The sequence below is a fragment of the Melanaphis sacchari genome, unplaced genomic scaffold (assembly GCF_002803265.2).
Source record: "Melanaphis sacchari strain LSU unplaced genomic scaffold, SCAv2.0 Contig8_pilon_pilon, whole genome shotgun sequence".
In the NCBI taxonomy this organism is placed as follows: Eukaryota; Metazoa; Arthropoda; class Insecta; order Hemiptera; family Aphididae; genus Melanaphis; species Melanaphis sacchari.
Window position 1 is genome coordinate 593,979 of NW_020271635.1, and position 19,698 is coordinate 613,676.

Genomic DNA, 19,698 nt, shown 5'->3' on the forward strand with positions numbered 1-19,698 from the left:
CCTGCCAACACTCTTCCCAATAGCAAGTGTTCGCCCGTCGTCTGCGGCGATCGATGTTGTTCGATGACGACGTCCGCGGTGGGTTTGAAATTTATAACAGTCATGGTGTTAATCTTTGTCTGATCGAAAAACGTTCGCAAAATCGGTTTAGTCTTCGGGAATCCGACCGTGCGGATCAGACAATGACGATGTCCATATTATAAACGCACTTTTTATATATATATATGTATATTTTTGCACGCGGCAGACAAGGCGACGTCGATCTACTGTAGCGAAAAGAGACGGACACGCGGGTGTAAATATCGTAAAGAGCTTACGTCGCGCGTTATTACAACACTGCGACGCCGACAAGGCAGGCAAGCGGCTCAAAACACAGTTGCACTGGCGTGCGCGCGTCGTAATCGTTGCGACGGCGAAATTTAAACGCGACGGACTCGGAATCGCACTCCGCCGTTATACGTATTATATTTGCATGCGTAGATAGGTAGCCGGAAAACGGTTAGAAAAACGACAGTGTAGTACGTATATAATATAGCCGTTCTGTTAAATGAAAAAAAAAACAAAATATTCGAACGCACTGAAAGAAAACGGAGCCGAAATGCGATAAGACTGTATTATAAACTGTACGCGTACATTATAAATAGAGTTTATTGTTTATCGTTACAAATATTATAAAATACAACACACTTTTCGCGGTCCTGCAGAAAGAACCGATTTGTGTAGCTGTCGAGATGACACTGAAAGTGAAAACCGTACCGGTACACGAGGAGCCAGTCCGTCCGTCGTCGTGTGACCGTCTCTCTCTTTTTTGTTCGTTCACTTCTCACTCTCTTTCTCTCTCTCACTGTTTGCTCTCTCTACTCGCGCGAGAGACGTTGCCGCGGCGTACGAGACCCATTGAGGTGGCGGTGGTAGTCGCGGCGGCGGCGACGGTCAAGTGTAATATTATAGACGCGCACAGCTCATAACGAGAAATTTCTCTTATACCTGTACACATACACATGGCTCTTCGGAGTAAAATGCAAAATAGTAAAGCCACCGCTCCGCTTTCCCGCGAGAGTTCAATGACGTGACGCACTTTCACTCTCCCGAGGACCAACGTCTTAACGGTTTATAACGGTCATCGTTTATTACTATACTATTATTTTTATATTTATTATTATTATTATTACTAGTATTTTATCCGTTTTTTCGTATTCCAATTCGTTAACAGTCGTTTTACTTTCACCGGCTTCCATCGCTCGCGCGCGCCCCCGCGACCCCCTACCTGTCAACGTAACGGGTCAACAATTCGAAAACATACAAGTCCGTTAACCCTATCCTCTCTCTTTCATTATTATAATTTTTTTCTTTTAGAAAATCGACACGTGACCGATATCAAGATCATCATCATTGTCATCATCATCATCGTGGTCGTACACTATATAAATTTATCAAAAAAATCCGTTATGTGGACTTTCGAGATATGAATTTGCAAAATAACTGTCGACATGTTTACCGTCTATATTTTTAAGGTAAATACCCAGTTATTATTGTAAATAAATACGAAAATAATAGTAATATAATTAAATAACACAATACAATAAATAACATAGATAATTGTTTTAAATTTAAGTTGCAGGGTCGACAGATTATCAACGAATTATACTCATTTTCTATACATAATAGGATATTGATAACAAAATAAATTTATAAAATATACAATTTGCTTAAACGCGGTCAGGATGTTGTACACATTAAATATAACTCCACTTCAATTTTAATGATTAAGCAATTTAAGATTAAAATATAATACAATTATATATTATACTCAAGTAATATACAATTTGTCCTAGACAAATAATTAGAGTATTAGGTACTGTGTCTTAAGAGTTAAGATTTACGATGGGTTTTGCTGATATAAACGTAATTATGAAATTGTTTTGTCGAAATGCTTTTGTAAACAACATGCAAAAAAAAAGTACTTGGTATACTAAAATTGATTTTGACGGTAAGTACTTTGGTGTCATTGACTTTTTAAATGTATACTACAATTTTGTTATAGATAAGCCTATTTTTCAAGTATCTAATTTAAAAAATGGCACAATAATAAAAGTCCATTCACAATGGTGTCATTGCTAAATCGCGAATTAACTGATAAACGTTTATATATACATATTGTGCAACAGCACAATACATTTTTCTAAGAAGTTAACCAAATAAACGTTTTTTTTTCAGCAATAACTATAAAATTTTATTTTATGAGTAATTGAGTTTGATAAATTTTTTAATTGATATATAAAAAATGGTTTGTACATTGAACAGTACATTATAAACATTTGTGCGTATATAATATACATATATATAAATATAGATGCATTAGATTCCCTTGAACTCTTTGAACGACCGCTATTAGCCACCTGTCGTAAACTAATTTCAATTACCAAATAGTCCTATAAGTATAAATTACAGTGTTTCAAAAATATTAAATTCCAAGGACACAGTTATAACGATACATTATATTACCTATATTCATACATTTATGAAATATGAACAAACATACATTAGGTAGACATACATTATAAATTATATTACATATAATATTTGTAAAAATAAATAATAATTTACAGTCACAGATGGTTTATACATTTAGACAAATATTATTTTGAAAAGAATGAAGAGGCACGGAGTCGGAAAAATTTGTTGTTATACATATCACGCATCAATACTATTTAATATCCGTCATTTTGTTTATCCTTTTATCTATTAGCTATGTAGAAGTAATAAACATTATATACAGTATATCCTAAAAGTCCAGTATTATCACAATAGTATTTCTGTGAGACCGTGACATATCAATATATTTAAATGCTATTTGTACAACAATAACCTAAAAGAAAATTTCAATTTTATTGCATACATTTTCTCATACATTACTATTGAAAAAACAGCAATTATAAAGTGCTAAATATGGCACAAAATGACAAAAGGCACTGACGTACAGTAATATCTATTTTATCATAAGCATTCAATGTAGTGCATAATTGTCAGGTACAACATAATATCATTTGGTAAGGAATATTACTAAAATTGTTTTCTTTAACATTGACAATTTCGCCTTAATCAGAAATATTAATTATTTTATCCTTAGGATTTCATTGAACGTAATTAATCATAATAGTTTTCTTAATGCATGAATATAAAATATTATTTTACAGGGTCATGCATGTGGATTTTTAATCCTTATCAGACAATAATTTTATGAATGTTTTTGTTTTTTTTTTTATCAAATTACTAATTTTTAAACGATACAATTTCGAAAATAAATAATTACTTATTTTAAACGAAGTAGAAATTATATTCATTTAGATTCAATTTCAAGGCCCCTGCAGCATACCGGCACAGAAGAATCTTGAATAAAAAGTTAAATGAGACACATTAAGTTGCGTTCCCCTGCACTTAACACCAACATTTAGGTTCATTAACTTGCCAACGGAGTTAATTAGAATGATATGGGACGGACGGACATTTGAGACATACTATATAGAACTAAATGCACATAATTACATGCGACAACAATGCATGTGTTTAATATGTTTATAATAGTTTACGACGAGATCATGTAATACGCAAATATATTATACACGAGTGTAATTATTGTTGATAATCGTTTACAGGTGTATGGCCTCTAAGTAGGATGTATGAAAAATAAACAGTTGCCAAATATAATTTGAACCATTACAAGCGGATGTTGACTTTCGATATGCAAGTTTATATAACTATACACATAATACGTACATATATACATTATACACCCAGGCATTGTTATAACAATTTTTTTCTTTCCATGACATATGTGCTCGTACACCGTCGTCCAAGGTAACATGGTTGGTTTTATTGTTATTATATATACGTAAATATACGCTTATGTTATGCATATATATTTACCCAATTGATAAGACCATACAGTGTGTCAATATGGGTCAAACGCAGTATTACGGGGACGTTGGCCCCTCGTGCGGTGCGTTATGTGTTATAATTTGTCGAGGCAATAAAGACAAAATAACCAAACAAAAATCAGTAAAAGTTTCAAACCGTCACGACTGAACCTATTATACTTTGTGAAGGGGAACGGGAAGTCCTGAGAAACGGTAAAACGAATTTTGCGCACCTCGATGAGAATATAGGCGACCGGGAGTAACGTCCTGTACTCTTGTTGAGAGAAAGAGACGCAGATAGAAAAAGCGGTCACTGCCTCCGACGAAAGCGAAATTTCCATTTCGCCGGCCGATCGCGCGCTCCGTCGACCGGAATGACGCGGATGAGATTTCTCCGTTACTTTCGTTTCGAAAACGAAGGTGAAAAAAAAATAATAATTGTACCTAACCGTACGACTGCGGCGGCGACGGCTATCTAACGGTATTCCGGTCGTAGACACTTGCTCGCACGCCGTACATAGAGAGGTGTAGATTTAAGTATACGCGGGACGCGGCGGGGGTATAATGATGGTGGAGATCACCGTACGAGAAAACTGGTTAAGTGGTTTTTTCGTCTAGGGAAACGTCGAAGACGACGAAAACAACAACAACAACAACAACAACAACAACATCAACAACCGTAGTCTTTCGAGGAAACGAGTCGCGTCCAAGCGGGAGAAAATGTAATGCGTATACGGAGCAGTGAAAATAATGAGAAAAAAACAACTATACATCGTTATATGCATATATATATATATACATTTGACTGTTACAATAATATAACGGTAAACGAGACGACGATGATGAATAGTTCTCTTGAGAATGAAAAATCGTTCGTTTACTCGGAGTTTTGATATTTTCGGGACGGATGCGTCAATATGGGTCTGTGTAGGTAGATACACAACAGCGATATCGCTACAGGACATGATAGTGCAGATAAACTTCTTTCGTACGTAAATAATAAATTATGATTTAGCTGTATTTCCTACCGACGTTTTCATCATCGTATGGTCTTATAAGCTCGTAATAACTTCCATACGTCTTAATATACCTACTTAACGCGCGTACACCGCGTAATGCGTAGTATACCATACATAGTTTAACGGGTACCTACATATAATACGTAATTTTCGACAGTCATTGAGTATTTTTCCCCGCTAAAATCGCGGTTCAACGTATCGGTGTACACTGTTTACCTAATACCGACGTCATGATATTAGTATGTATTCCGTACACATGCACGAATAGCGTATGTGTCATCGTAAACATTAATAATATATGCGTATATAGTATGACTACTCAACATTTGATGTTCGACGTTTTCGCAGAAAAAATAAATTTAAAACAAATCACGGCGTAAATCGTCGCGTTTATAAAATATGTTATAATCTCTACACAATGTTGTATGATACACATGCAGTGTTGCGGTTTTTGAATAGATGTCCGACGGGATATTTTAAGCGCGCAAAACACACATTCCCTACGGCTTATACACAACCAACGCAACAACACGCACACATACATGCACACGTGTATTGAAAAAAAAAACCCGCCAAGGTTTTACTCGTATTGAAAGCATTCAAAGGTCATATATTCGTGAAAATATACATCTGTCTCTTTAAATATAGACACGCGGTGTTTTGCGCCGAACACTGCAATAGACGTGAACTGAATTCGAAACTTTTATGATATATTATGTGTTTAAGTGTTTTACACATTCTTACAAGTAATGGACCACAACACATATTTCAATAAAATTGTATCAGAGCTGCAGGAAACTAGGAAAAAGCCAGTCTCAACTGAATATAATATGTGCTATCCATATTATTGACCTATTTACCTAAATAAAAGTTTATGCACCTATCGGAGTAAAACATTTTGACCTACTATTATATGAGAATCTAACGACAAACGATATTACGTTGTGTTATAATTTATAACAAATCGATTCATGTAAATTGATTAAGTTTCGTCATAATGAATTTAAATTTTAGAATTGAATACCGCTGTCTTCTATCCAACTGTTTATAACCCGGTTTTGGCGCGTATTCAGCTTTGTTAGGCGTTTTTAAAGTTTATTGTTTACATCAAATCGTTATCAAAATATATTATTAACTATTGCAAGTTATTTCTGATTTTAGTGATATTTTTTCAAAACTAGTTATGACGGAATAAGTTATTGACTGTGTAACGTATACCTAACAATAATAACTTGACAGTTGATTAGTATGCTATTATATTATATTACTCGAACACACATACACAATAATAATGTGTTCAAAATGGTTTTAAACATAATGATCGCCGAGGGCCGAGATGGCCGACTATTAAAGAGTATATACATAATGACGATTTCTGAAGGTACAATATATTACATATTTTATTACATGGATGAACGTCAAACAAAGTTGTTCGATTTCCCTTTTCTGATGACGGTCCTTTCGATTTTCTTAAAAAACACACGCCGCCCATAACTCCTGACCGACAACTACATAATATATCCATTTGCCGATGACCTTCTGGACCGAGACGTCGGCGACCGACAAAGGCCCGACACCGGCCGGCCAGCCGACCGACACACGCACACAATGGAAATATTATTATACGACGCGGCGGTGTGGCGGTCGACGACAAGGAGATAATCGTTTTATTTTCAATCAACCCCTTCGTCTTACACACACCGTATATACGTGCCGCCGCCGCCGCCGTCGACTTGACCTTGTTATGGAGGGCACACAACGCATTATACGTGTTATATTATATTATTACCCGTACACGACGTACGCGACGTTTGTGTACCTCTGTACCAACGTACATAATATTATTATTATTAACATGGCGTATAATACTTATGATAAAGAGAATAACGCCGCGCGAGAGGGTGAAACGAAGACCGGTTGTCCTTCACGCGTAATAATTTCGGGTCAATCACATCTGACCCCGCACGGACCGTGGAATACCCTTAAAAAACAATAAAAATATTTGTACACACAGGTCCTAGCGTCCTGTAATAAACCCAATGACGCCGCCGTCACTGCACAGTGTATACTCGTCCCATTATTCTCGTTATGATAATTATATATACATATATATATGGCACACGAAGAGGTATTTTATATACTTTTAATGTCTTTACGACGTCCCCGCCGCCCCTCCACCGGGCCAAAGACTCGCGCCGGCTCGGTGTATTGACCTATATAAAATATACCGCTGCCGGACACAAAGGCATTTAATACCGCCGCGGGCCGTGTGTGTGATTTTATTGAATGCGATATTATGCAGACCGTATGATATTGTGTTAGCGTCGTGTTACGATACCTGCACGGCGTTAATAAATGGCGGCAGGCATCCCGCGTGGCAATCGAATATAATAATAATAATAATAATAATAATAGTAATTATTGTTACGCATTCAATGGCCGGGTTGTCGACCTCGCCGCCGCTGTGCGTTGCAAAAATTGTAAGTGGGACAAGAAAAAAAAAAAAAAAAAAACAGAAAAACATAAAATATAACGCGAAAACGGTTGCAAATTTAAACACGAGCAACCGAGAATTGCGCGCTGTTCAAAACGGAAAAAACAAAAACATCCGACGGACGACGATATTGTTATATTGCTACAGTGTCGACGCGCGTTATCACATCATATTATTGATATTGTCATTTTATTCTATGGTGTCCGTCGGAAGAGTTCGGAGCGAGCGCCCGTACAGGTGCCGTGTAGGCAACGCAATTCGCACGCGTGTACGCACGACCTGTATGGATCTGGGCGGCGGCCGGTAGGCGCCGCTTCGTTGAATAATCGGAAGAACTAGTGAAACGCCATCCAAGACCACCCGAGACGGTGAAAAATCAAAAAAAAAAAAAAAAAAAAAATCGTCGAATCGTCGGAAAAGTGTTTTTCACTGGAACAGAAACGATAGGACGCGCGTCAAAAGCGTTCGTCGAACGGACGATGGCCTCGGACGCCGTCGTACCGCTCTATCTGCGTTTAGTCTCGAACCGCCGTAGTTCCGAATTGACGTCTAGAGCGCGCCACCACACACACACGCGTACCGATCGGTTTACGGGTTATGGTCAGGAAAACGACCAGCGGCAATCCGTCATGATGACATCCCATTCGTTGTTATATTTGGTTTCCGGAAAATGATGACACCATTACGGGGCTGCTGTGAAAATCGTATCCGTGCCCCGAAATCGCGGTGTGCGGATATCGTTTCCGATTCGAGAGATTTCGCGACTTTACGATTTCACGACGGAAAATAAACAGTGCCGGATTTGGAACAGGTACCCGCCCTACGCCCATTTAAATACCCATGGCGCCCCTGCCCCAAGAAATAAAAATGTAGTATTTGTTTATCGAATTCGCGGATTTACTTCTATGTTTTTTAAATTTTATATAATATTAATTTGCGCAGTTACATAGACGCGTAAAATATTTATATGATTTTTTTTTTTCCATTTCTTACAAAATTTGCCGGCCTAGGCGTGAGTCCGGCCCCTGGAAAAATACCTAATCGGCGCGTTTCGTCAGGTCTGCGTGCTCGGTTTTCGTTACCGCCCGGTCCAAGAATATATCATCGGAAACGGAAGAGAGGAAGAGAAAATAATTGCTTCGAGGAAAGAAACCTGCGGGACGGCGCGCACACACGACGGACTCTCGTCCGTAACGATCGTCCTGGTGGCCGTGGTGGCGCGTCCGTTCCCCGCGGGGTCGCTCTGCAGGGCGACTACCCCCGAGCACGACCGCGGTCGCGCCCTTGAAAGGCGAGTTCAAGGGCTACCCCTAATGTATGTGCGCACCGTCTGGTCTCGGCGATAATGATGATACCGTGGCCGCGCCATGCGGGCTCAGAGTTTGTAATGTATATCGTTATAAGTTATAACGATGCGTATTCGAATTGTATGTAATTTCGTGAGTACCAACTATTATTGTTTTACGCGACAAATACGTTTGAAATCCGCTTCGAGAAACGTATCACAACAGTATTATGAAAACGTCGCGAAGCATAAAGGGATCATTGGTTGAAATGGGCCGCCGAGGTGGTTTGGGGTACTCGGAGCCGCCAAAACTATAGAGCGACTTCAGTGTAACTTGCAAGTGAATATATTCGTTTTAAGATCAATAATTTTGAAATTATAGTCAATAAAAATTACCGAAAAAAAAATAAGTAAATATTTTAAATTTTGTTTTTGTCGTACAGTGTTTCTGATAGCGATAAAAAACATCACGAATGATAAGAATTGTTGTTTTTACACGGCAAATTCGGCAAGAAAATAATAATAATAACAATATTATAATGACTCGGTCATGTAATATCTTACTACAGAATACCAATGTATACTTGTCAGTTACGCCGTTTGTTCATAAAGTATATTTATGTATGACAATACTGAAATACTGAACGTAAATTATATAATCGATGTGAAAACAGAGAATTATAACTCGTATTTTTGTGCCGATAACCGCAGTTGATCGTGTGGTAACTAAGTCACACGTATTTTTAATCGATACTACAGACGAACCGAGTCCTATAAAAAAATTTGGACTTTTTGCGCCTATACTCTAAGAATGATACGACAACAACAACAACAACAACAACAACAATAGTAATAATAAAAAACATCGTCTTCGGCGCAGACTTGAACCATAACAATACGATATTATATATAGTATTACGTATAGTGGAAAACGCCCACTGCTGCTGCTACGGCTACAATAATATACTATTGCCATTACCACCGCCGCCGGACGTAGATGACTATACGACGCGCGGTCAACAACCGCGGCGCGCGCGAAACGTGACCGCATAAAAAAAATGTATGCGCGGACCGCCGTCGCCGAGTGGCCAACCGGACAGGAAACAATTTTTTTTTTGGGGGGGTCGATCTAGAGGGGGTCGTCGCGGGAAATTCGAGCACGGACGTCTGAAAACCGTGCGTTTCGACGAGCGTTTATAAATTTTATTTTTTTACGGCAGGTTTCTCGTTCCGACATCACAGCGGAAGTCGTTGGAAAACGATATCATACTTTGCGGACGTACTCGAGGGTTGGGGCCTGCGACGAAAAAAGACAAACACACTATATATATATATATATATAAACAACAATAATAATAACGCTGCATCGGAATGATTGCAAAGGTCTGCGTGCGTACAAACATGACGCGGGGGAGTGTTCGGGCTCGTATGTGTATATATATAAATATGTCTACGCGGCGCGCGAACAGGCTGGGGCGTTGCTATGGACACGAGACGGTTGTTTACCGCGCGGCGACCGACGACGGGGGGGACCTGCCGATGCAGACGAAAACCGCCGCGGTCGCCGGCTATAATATAAGCTCGTACTTAGCCGGTTGCATCGCTCCCGACGACGGCCCGGCGTGGCGCGCGCGTTTTATACGTATACGCACGCACGCACCCACGCTCGCACACCCCTTTTATCGTCTCGCTATTTCTCTGCCCCTATTTTTATTTTATCCTTCACATATATATATACGTCGACTCTTTTCGTCGTCCCTAAACGCGCACACTGAACTTATTTTTAAGGGTTCCCAGACGCGCGCCGTTATATATAAATATATATTTATTGTATATATGTACACATAGAAACACCCATAGTATACGAGGACGACGCACCCCAAGCGTAAACTACGCGTATAAGGAGCAATCGATACGTCGCCGGTACGAAGACTGCATTTACGACGTCGCCGACATGGCGGGACAGGATTACTATATACTAGTACTACGAAACCATTTTATTATACTGCTACTATTACTACTACTACTACTACTACTACTACTACTACTATTACTACCAAACTATCGTACCACAAGTGATTCTTTGTAGACAAAAATTATTCAAGTCGAATGGGCACGTGCTCCAAACATTATTATAATATAATATATTTAATGTAATGCTCGACATAATATAATAGGTATACGAGGCGCAACGCGAATTATAAATCTCGAAATTACGACGAAACCGTATAATAATAATATGCGTAATACAGATATACGAGACGGGTACATTATATCGATTATAATTATTACTGTCGTGCCGCAGAGGGACCACGGCGGTCGTATAATTCGTCCAAGGATGTACACACGAACAATAAACACGAATTATTATGGAAACCGGGGTGTGTCTTCTCGGAGTGCCTACAACTGTGTCTCGGATACGGGGTGCACCTACTCGAGCGTTGACTCGCACGCTGCAGCGCTGAACCGTGTTAGTCGGAACACCAAAAACAAAAGTATAAAATGTATACGTACAATGAAATATATTACATAAAGACCGTATAATCTATGTAAAATATTGTATTCGTTTACCAAGGTTACGTAGGTTTAAAAAAAAAAATAAATAAATAATTCTCATAATCGAATCATGTTATACTCTGCGCGGCGAGTAAATAATATCGAGTGCCCCTTCTCTAGATATATTCCACATTAGATTGCCAATGATGGCGTTCAATTGATTTGGCCGTGAATATTACGTTGCGGTTTCAAAGTCACTTATTGATGACAGCGCGTACGATACAATATTATGTACGAGGCTAGACTCTCGCAAGGCGTTCGCCGTTCTATCGACCGAATAACAAATAATAAAAACCTACACGGCTACACGCGGTTATATATCAATATATTATATAAATATTGCGTATACTACGACGGCCGGTGCGGATTATCGATTTATTTTCATCTTCGGCAAAACGCCTAAAATCCAAGCTCTTTACGCTCTAGGAATGCTATACACACACAAACGCACACAAATATACAATACGTACGTGTGGTATAATATGTAGGTTGCAGGAGGCAAAATGCAAATAATTCAGGCGGATACACGACGTTAAACATGCACAAGGCTTGTTTTTGGAGACATGTGCGAAATATTTTGTTGAGTATAAAGATATAATATAGACCACGCTGTTGTAGATAAAAGAAAATATAATGTAGGAGTGCGCTAGTGTGTGTGTGTGTGTGTTCGTGAGTATTATTGTTGTTGCCGACGTATTGCACAACAGCTGCCGGATGGAGAAATAAATAACAATTGGGACGTTCCCGACACCACCGTCACCGTCTACAACCCTATCGCGGATTTTTACCCTTTCTCGCCATTATCGTCTGCGATGCAAAAGAAAAATACCATATAACATGTGTTCTACGCGACCTTCATTTTTCAGGTATAGAGAATAATATAATATAATATAATATAATTATTATTGTTGATTGTATTCGTTCTAGTCTTTCAAATAAAAAAAAAAAAAAATCGTACTACTAATATTGCGTTCACCTTCCGTAGCCGACGCTGCAGACGTCGTCATCATCGCCGTCATCGTCGGAGAGGTCGACCTTCTGTCGGGGCAACAATACCGGCGTGAGATGACCGTGAAACTATACGATACTTACCTGTTTAGGTGCTCGCCCGGGAAAGAGGTTAATAAAAAAAAAAACAAAGCCATATATTATATTTATATGTGTAACAGCCTTGGAACCGAAGTCTCCCCAGACGTTTCAATTTCTTGGACCCTTAACGAAGGTCACTGACCATTTTTTTCTCTCGAAAAATTTCAATGTCGACCCCCATGGTTTTATGACTGCGGAAAGTGTTTTCGTTTTCTATATGCCTACCATTATACTTAAACATTTTATTATTATTGTTATTATTATACACATACGCAATGATACGTCCGTCGTCACAGTGATGTAAGTAGGTACCGGCTGTGACGCAACGACCGCGTGCGTACAAAATAATGTGAAGAAGAGTCGCTTCCCGAATGAGAGACAGAGGGAAAAAAGTGAAACCTCGCGGAGACGCCCTTCAGACAAAAACGCAATCGCGGGGTGTTTATAAACGCGCGCGCGCGAACACACACATATATACACACACGCACACGAACGCAACCCCATTTTTGGAGGTCGAAAGGGTTGCGGGTGTACATACTTACGTATATAATAAATGCTATGTGTATATGTGTATATATATATATATATGCATACAAGAACGAATACTATGTCGTTTCGCACCTGATGTTTTTTGCGCGCGTCCCCCTCTCTACTAGCAGATGGAACATCGAGTGTACAACGCAACGAGCGAATATTATATAATGTAACATATTATTATTATTATACATAATATTATATTATTCACTATAACATAATATACACCATTGTGTGTCTGCAGTAGCAGCGTCGGCACACCTGAACGAAATATTATATTATAGAGAATGAAAGAGAGGAAAAACATCCCTCGCCATTTGGACTGCGGGGGCGGGTGACGTAACCACCCGGCCGCCCGCATTAATATGTGTACCGTGTGACTACCGTCGTGGCCAAGTTCGGCGGCGCACGCAACGCGCAAACATTGACCTTATATTATATTATTATTATACCGCAGCCGTCGCCGCCTGCACTGCTGCAGCCGGCGGCGGATGGTTCACTGTCCTTCGTAGATCATTGGACTTCCCTCTCCACGTGCTTGTACCTACTGTAATAATATTTTTACCCTTGCCTATTACACACACACACACACACACACACACACGCATATAATTTAATATCTACATTATACAACCTAACCGACTCCGATCCACGCGAATGACGTACCTGACGTAGCATTGCTCGATAAACGCAACGTTTTTATGTATTTAGTACGACGCAAAAAACATTCCTGTTGCGCCGGGTTAAGTGTATCCAGAACGAACGTATCGTTTGTGTTTTTATTTATTTAATTTTTTTTTTTTTCACTTTGTGGTAACGACCCACTCGTTTTGCCGCCGGAAACTACGCTGAGACCGATTGCGATTCGTCAGGGTCTTACTATTATATTTATATCTATGTAGTATAATATGCAATGTTGTGATGTACGAATTATTGACCTGTTCGAGTCTGACTAAAATAATTAAAAACGATTTCCAGTATATTTCTATATTTATTTATGCGCCTGGGAAAAATAAAAATAAAATCAATCATCGTCTTTTCTTGTTCCGCAAATGGCACGATACCACGCCGCCGAAATTCCATCACACATATTGTATTGATATAGATAGTGCGCGTACGTTTTATCTCGTGTCAATATTAAGGTCGAACAAATTAAATCATATTATTATCTCCGAGAAACAACGTAGCTAACTGTGTAATGTAGTACACCGAGTATACGTTACATTAAATGATATATCAATAGTATGAACTGTAAGACTAAAGATTATGGATAGGTGCACATGTTACATATTTTCTGATAGCAACAATATATTTTAAAATTTAAACTGATTAAATATTAATCAGACAAGTTATGTTATTATTGTAAACATGCATGACTATGATGTTATAAATTCGAAGATTATGTATTATACTAAAATTTGTTGAAATAGGAGCTTTAATAATAATTATATAATAGATGACACACTTCGATGTGCTGTAATAAACATACATTAGGCTAAAATTAATATTGGCTATTTTCAATGACTGCAGCAAACAATATCAATAAATCTATTTTAACGAAATTGATATGGCTTCTCATTCATGAGAAAAACGGCTCCAGGCCAAACGCGCAATTATACATATTATTATTATAATATACAAAACTAATATCGAAGAAGCTTCTGAAGTGAAAGTGGTATTGACATATTATGTGGGCGCACGCGGCTCTTTAAGAATTTAGGATCCTTTCATTTTTATTTTTTGAAAATGTATTTTAATTTTTTTTCTCATAGTACGAGGTCACTCATTACTTTCTCGACAAATAATTCTCATGGTACAGAAATTCGAACTACCCATACGTGATGCGTCCTATGTTATAAATTAAATTAATTTATAACTTTACAATTCACAATTTGTAGATAGTATATTATAATGAATTATTGTTTCTACACACTTTGCCATCACTATTATACTATTATTTATGGAGTAAATTTGTAAAGCTTTATTTAATAAGAAAAAATATTGATAACTATATACTAAACATTAGATAACTCATAATTCGTTTTAATGGATAGGAAATATCATTAAATTTGGATGTTTCTCAATACTAAATGAATGTATAATAACCTGCGGACTGCAGTTACCGCTGCTGGACCATATATATAATGTTTTAGTTGCAGCGTAAACGTCAATTAAATATTTTAGGGGTCTTCCAGTCCAAGATTAATATTAATACTCAATCATATAATTACATACGTAGTAAGGTCAAAGATGTTATTAGCAATAAAATGAAATAATCAAATTCATGAGAAGTGAATATTGATGTATATTTAAACAATATTAAAAAATGCGATTTCCAAAACAAAAAAAATAAGAGACAGCGTAATAGAGAAAAAAATTACCGTCATAACAAAAACAAACAGAAAGTTAATAATAATCACAGTAAGCCGAGGAGTGGCAATATTCTCACGACGTTGCGAATAATGACGCCGCCGCCGCCACCGCCGCACGTTGTGCGGTGGTTCCCCCCACAAACCACGGTTAAGGTCGCGGCAAACGTGTGTGCAATTTTTGCCGGTCTAGACGCGATCGCGACACTTTTCATCAGTAGATTTCAAAACACACGTTGTCGTTGTTATTTTAATTACAAAAACATAACATAATTTTATCTGTTACACACGTGGATTCTGCCGTTATTACAAAATAAATATGAATTCTATATAGATTTTTGGAAATTTCGTACATATTCTTTCAGTAAAACGGACATACGAGTGGCATTACAGTACTATTAAATAGGTACGTGTATTTATCTGGGCTATAATAAATAAATAATATATCAGTAATCATAAAAATATCGATATAGGTATATAGTGCCAATCCGCAATCGCGCGTGACCTCGATGACGCTATTTACCGATAAAATATAGAGAAAAAAAAATGTAAACTACATGAACATTAGTTGTCGAAGTTCAAGTTTAAATTAACGTATGGCCCTGACGAAATATACGTAATCGCACTTGAAACAACGTTGGTAATGACTAATGACTATAATGAGCAATAATGTAACAATTATTGTACGGCGGACCAGAATAAAAACATTTTTTTACCAAAACGTTTTTGATTTATGACGTATTTATGCGTTTCAACAAACGATTAAAACGCGTTTGAGAAGAAAAATTCATAAATAATCATAATAGTTATTAAATTATATGACTGAAATCGAGGAAAATACTCGGTTGAGAAAAAAGAACGCGCGTCCGGCCCAGAGAAGGTACGATCATAATAACACGGTTTGACGATACCTTGGTAGTATTTTCGGCGCGCGTGAAAACGAAAGCAAAACCTTCACCTGTCCACCGAAAACCGTCGTTTCCCTTTCAGATCTTTCACCGGCTCGGCGCCACTTTCACTCTAAATACCTATCCACGACAGGACGACGACCGCGGTATAACCATAACACGAAACACAATTTCGAACCGCACGCGTCTATTCACGGGGGGGGGGGGGGGGAGCAGGTATTGCACCGAAATGCATTTTACGCGTCATGTGCATTCTATTCGGATGAAGACCAATACTCGCGTACTGTGTAAGATCACAGTACCAAATTTTAATACAGATAATAACAAGCGTGGAAATAATATAAACAAAGGTATTTACCTAAGTCCGGTATGGAGCTGGTCGGTTCCTCGGAGAGCATCGGAGGGCTTCGGCTATATTCCGTCTTGATCGTCAGGGTGGCTGCTGACGGGACCGGCTTGCACCGGGGGCCCGGGGCGGCGGGTGGTCGCATCGCGGCCGCTGAAGACGACGGCGGGGCCGGTGGCAGAGAACACCGTTGCTGCTGTTGCTGCTGCTGCTGTTGTTGTTGCTGTTGCTGCTGTTGATGCTGCTGTTGCAGTTGCAGCTGGAGGTGATGATGCTGCGCGGGCGGAGACGGTACTCCGCCGCTACCCGTCGAAGACGACACGACGCCCGGCGATTGCGGTACGCGAAAGTCACCACCGTGTTGCTGCTGTTGCGACGGCTGTTGTTGCGACGGTTGCTGTTGCTGTTGTTGTTGCTGCTGTTGTTGTTGCTGTTGTTGCTGCTGCTGTTGTTGGTGTCTTTCGGCACTGTACACGTGCATCAGTACGCCCGAGCTGGTGACCACTTGAGACAACTGCATTTCGGCGGTACCCACAACGGGGGAGGGCCAAGAAAAGCGTGAAAAAAAAAAACGAGACCGCGAAAAATTCGGACGAACAAAAACAGAACGCAAATCGAAAAACCCAAACTCGCACGGCGATATGATAGATATGATATATTATATTATTATTATCAGAGTGCGGAAAGATTATTACCACGATAATCGTATGATTGTATCATCGCGAATCGCACTGCACGACGCACTAGTGGACGGTGTTCGGCGGACGACGGCATACGTGTACGTACTCGCTGCGATGGGCGACAGAGGAGAACAAACGGACGGACGATGATGATGGGCGAAAGTCCCGAAAAACGGCGATACGAATTGAATTTAAAAAAAAAAAAAAAAAAAATAATAATAATAATAATCGAAAATCGAAAACGAAAAACGAAAACAACACACTTCGCGCGCGCACACTGCACCGTGTGTACTCTCGTACAGTCGTCGTTAGTAGATTTGTCGTCGGAACGCACGCGGCGTGCTGCTACCGCTGGCGGACCGGGAATGAAAGTGAGCGCATGTTGCGGCGGTGGTGTCTCCCCGGTGTGCGCGGCGGCGGCGCGTTCTCGTTACGCGGCGTGCGTGTGTGTGTGTGTGTGCCGCCGTGTGCGTGCGCGCGTCAACGTGTGCGTGCGTGCGAGCCGCGCGCGCGTGTGTGTGTGTGTACTGAGGCCGCCCCGTGTTGGTTAGTAGGCCCCGCCGACAGTTGCCATTCTAAGTGTGCGTGTGTGTTCCGTGTAGAAACGTGCCGGCGTGCGCGTGTGTGCGCGTGTGCGTGTGTTTGAGTGCGTGTGTGTGCGTGTGTATGCGTGCGCGCGTGAGTGTGTGTGTGTGTGGATGGCGCGCGCGCGCCCGCGCCGTACTAGACCCCGACCCGCGCTAGACCACGACCCGCCTGCCACGGCCACTGCCGCCGCCGCCGCTCATCGGGCCGGCTGTGTGCTCCGCGCACCGGCCGCCGCCGCCGCCCGTGGCCTTGTCCTTGAAAAGGCTTCTGAACCCTGACCGATGGCTGAGCGGGTCGTGCGGTGGCGCGAGGGGAACGGTGCGGCTCCGGCCGCCGCCGTTGCGCGCTTGCGCTCTGCGCGCCGACACACACTTTTTCCCCTCGTCACCAACGCCACCGCGACCGCTTACCTCGGCGCTCGCGAGCGTTTACCCACACGGCCGTCCGATCCCCTCCCCTAGAATTAATACGGCACGATAAAGCACGATCATAATAATAAAAATAATATACTCCACAGTCCACACACACACACACACTCGTGCGGGCGCGCTCGTGAACTTGGCAATCGGTTTACATCCTCCACCGACACCTCCAACGCCACCCACTCCGATAACACTACCACCGCCTCCACCTCCTCCACAAACTCCTCAGAGGTGATTTAATCGACCCCCTTCCCCCATACATGCCTTATTAAGGTTCTCGTGTCACTTCGTCATTGTTTTCCCTTCCACGTCATATTATTATTTTCCGGTACAACATTATCAGTGTCCGAGAAATCTCGAAGACTAGGTAATATTATGATTAAAATGTGTGTACTTTAGGATGGGCGTTAAGGCCAATGCTATAGGTGACGACGAGGACCAATTCGCATTTCCTTTTGGACGTGTTGTGTTGCCACAACGATTAATATTTCCTTTCGATTTTTGCCTAACGTCTTCCGTGGACGTGATATTGTACAGTTAGGTATATTATTACCATATGTTTATAACTTATTATTATCTATCAAGACGATTTGCAGCATCATCATGAACACATAATATATTATTATGACCAAACAACGAAAGTGTTGACACGTCGTAATAAAAAGCGAACCATTGGAATTTGAAATACAGTTTTATACTGATAATAAGAGACGATCACGTTCCGAAACAAAACAACTTTTGAATATAGACACCTTCTTATGTGTAATATCGATATAAAAAGGATAATTTAGGTAAATAACAGCCCCCGGCGGAGATTTTCATTCATAAGTCTTGTAATAATATTATAATATTTATGATGGGACTTTTTAAAAACCTATTATCGGCCTGCAATTTTAATACACTAATGTTATTTTGACATTAAAATAGTGCTAACTGTACATCACTATAAAAAATATAATATACAAAATTTTATATGACTGTAATTACTAATTTTAAATTACTACTTTTACTAATATCTAATACCCTATTCAAATAGTCGAATTCTTAGAATTCGATGACACCGATACACTCGTACTTCTATAGTGTTGCTATTGGAGGACTAGGGTGTACACAATAATTTGAAAAAGCTACTAAAATAAATTTAATATGAATAATTAAATGACCGGATGATATTATTTAGTGTAACTAATTAACCTATCACACGCAATTTTCGTCACATAAATATAATATTGGAAACATAATAATACATAATCAACTTTGCGGTACCATAATGGGTTTTAGTTTTTATTTTAACTGCGGTCGAGTTAATTAAAATATTAAAAAACAAACAGTATAATATTCGATTATTGAACATTTTAACGTTTTTCAGGATACACGTGAGGTTGCAAAATAAAACGCATATCAGTTAACTGTAATGCCTATCCACAAGCTTTTTTTAGGATGGACAGTATCATACACCAGCTTTACGGCCGTTGTTTAGAATTTATTGTA

The 19,698-nt window shown here is 39.7% G+C and overlaps 1 protein-coding gene across 2 annotated transcripts in view; it reads right to left on the reverse strand.

The window, feature by feature from the left end:
- LOC112602755 (ecdysone-inducible protein E75-like) overlaps positions 1–17,538 on the reverse strand; it is a 40,899-nt gene extending 23,361 nt beyond the window's left edge. Inside the window, exon 1 of one of the 2 annotated variants that reach the window (XM_025351011.1) lies at positions 16,530–17,538. In XM_025351011.1, coding sequence (XP_025206796.1) covers positions 16,530–17,037 — 508 coding nt within the window. In that variant the 5' untranslated portion in view covers positions 17,038–17,538. Of the gene's footprint in view, position 1; positions 726–16,529 lie in introns of those variants that run through there. The other variant, XM_025351012.1, reaches the window with a different exon arrangement.
- Positions 17,539–19,698: the final 2,160 nt, after the last annotated feature.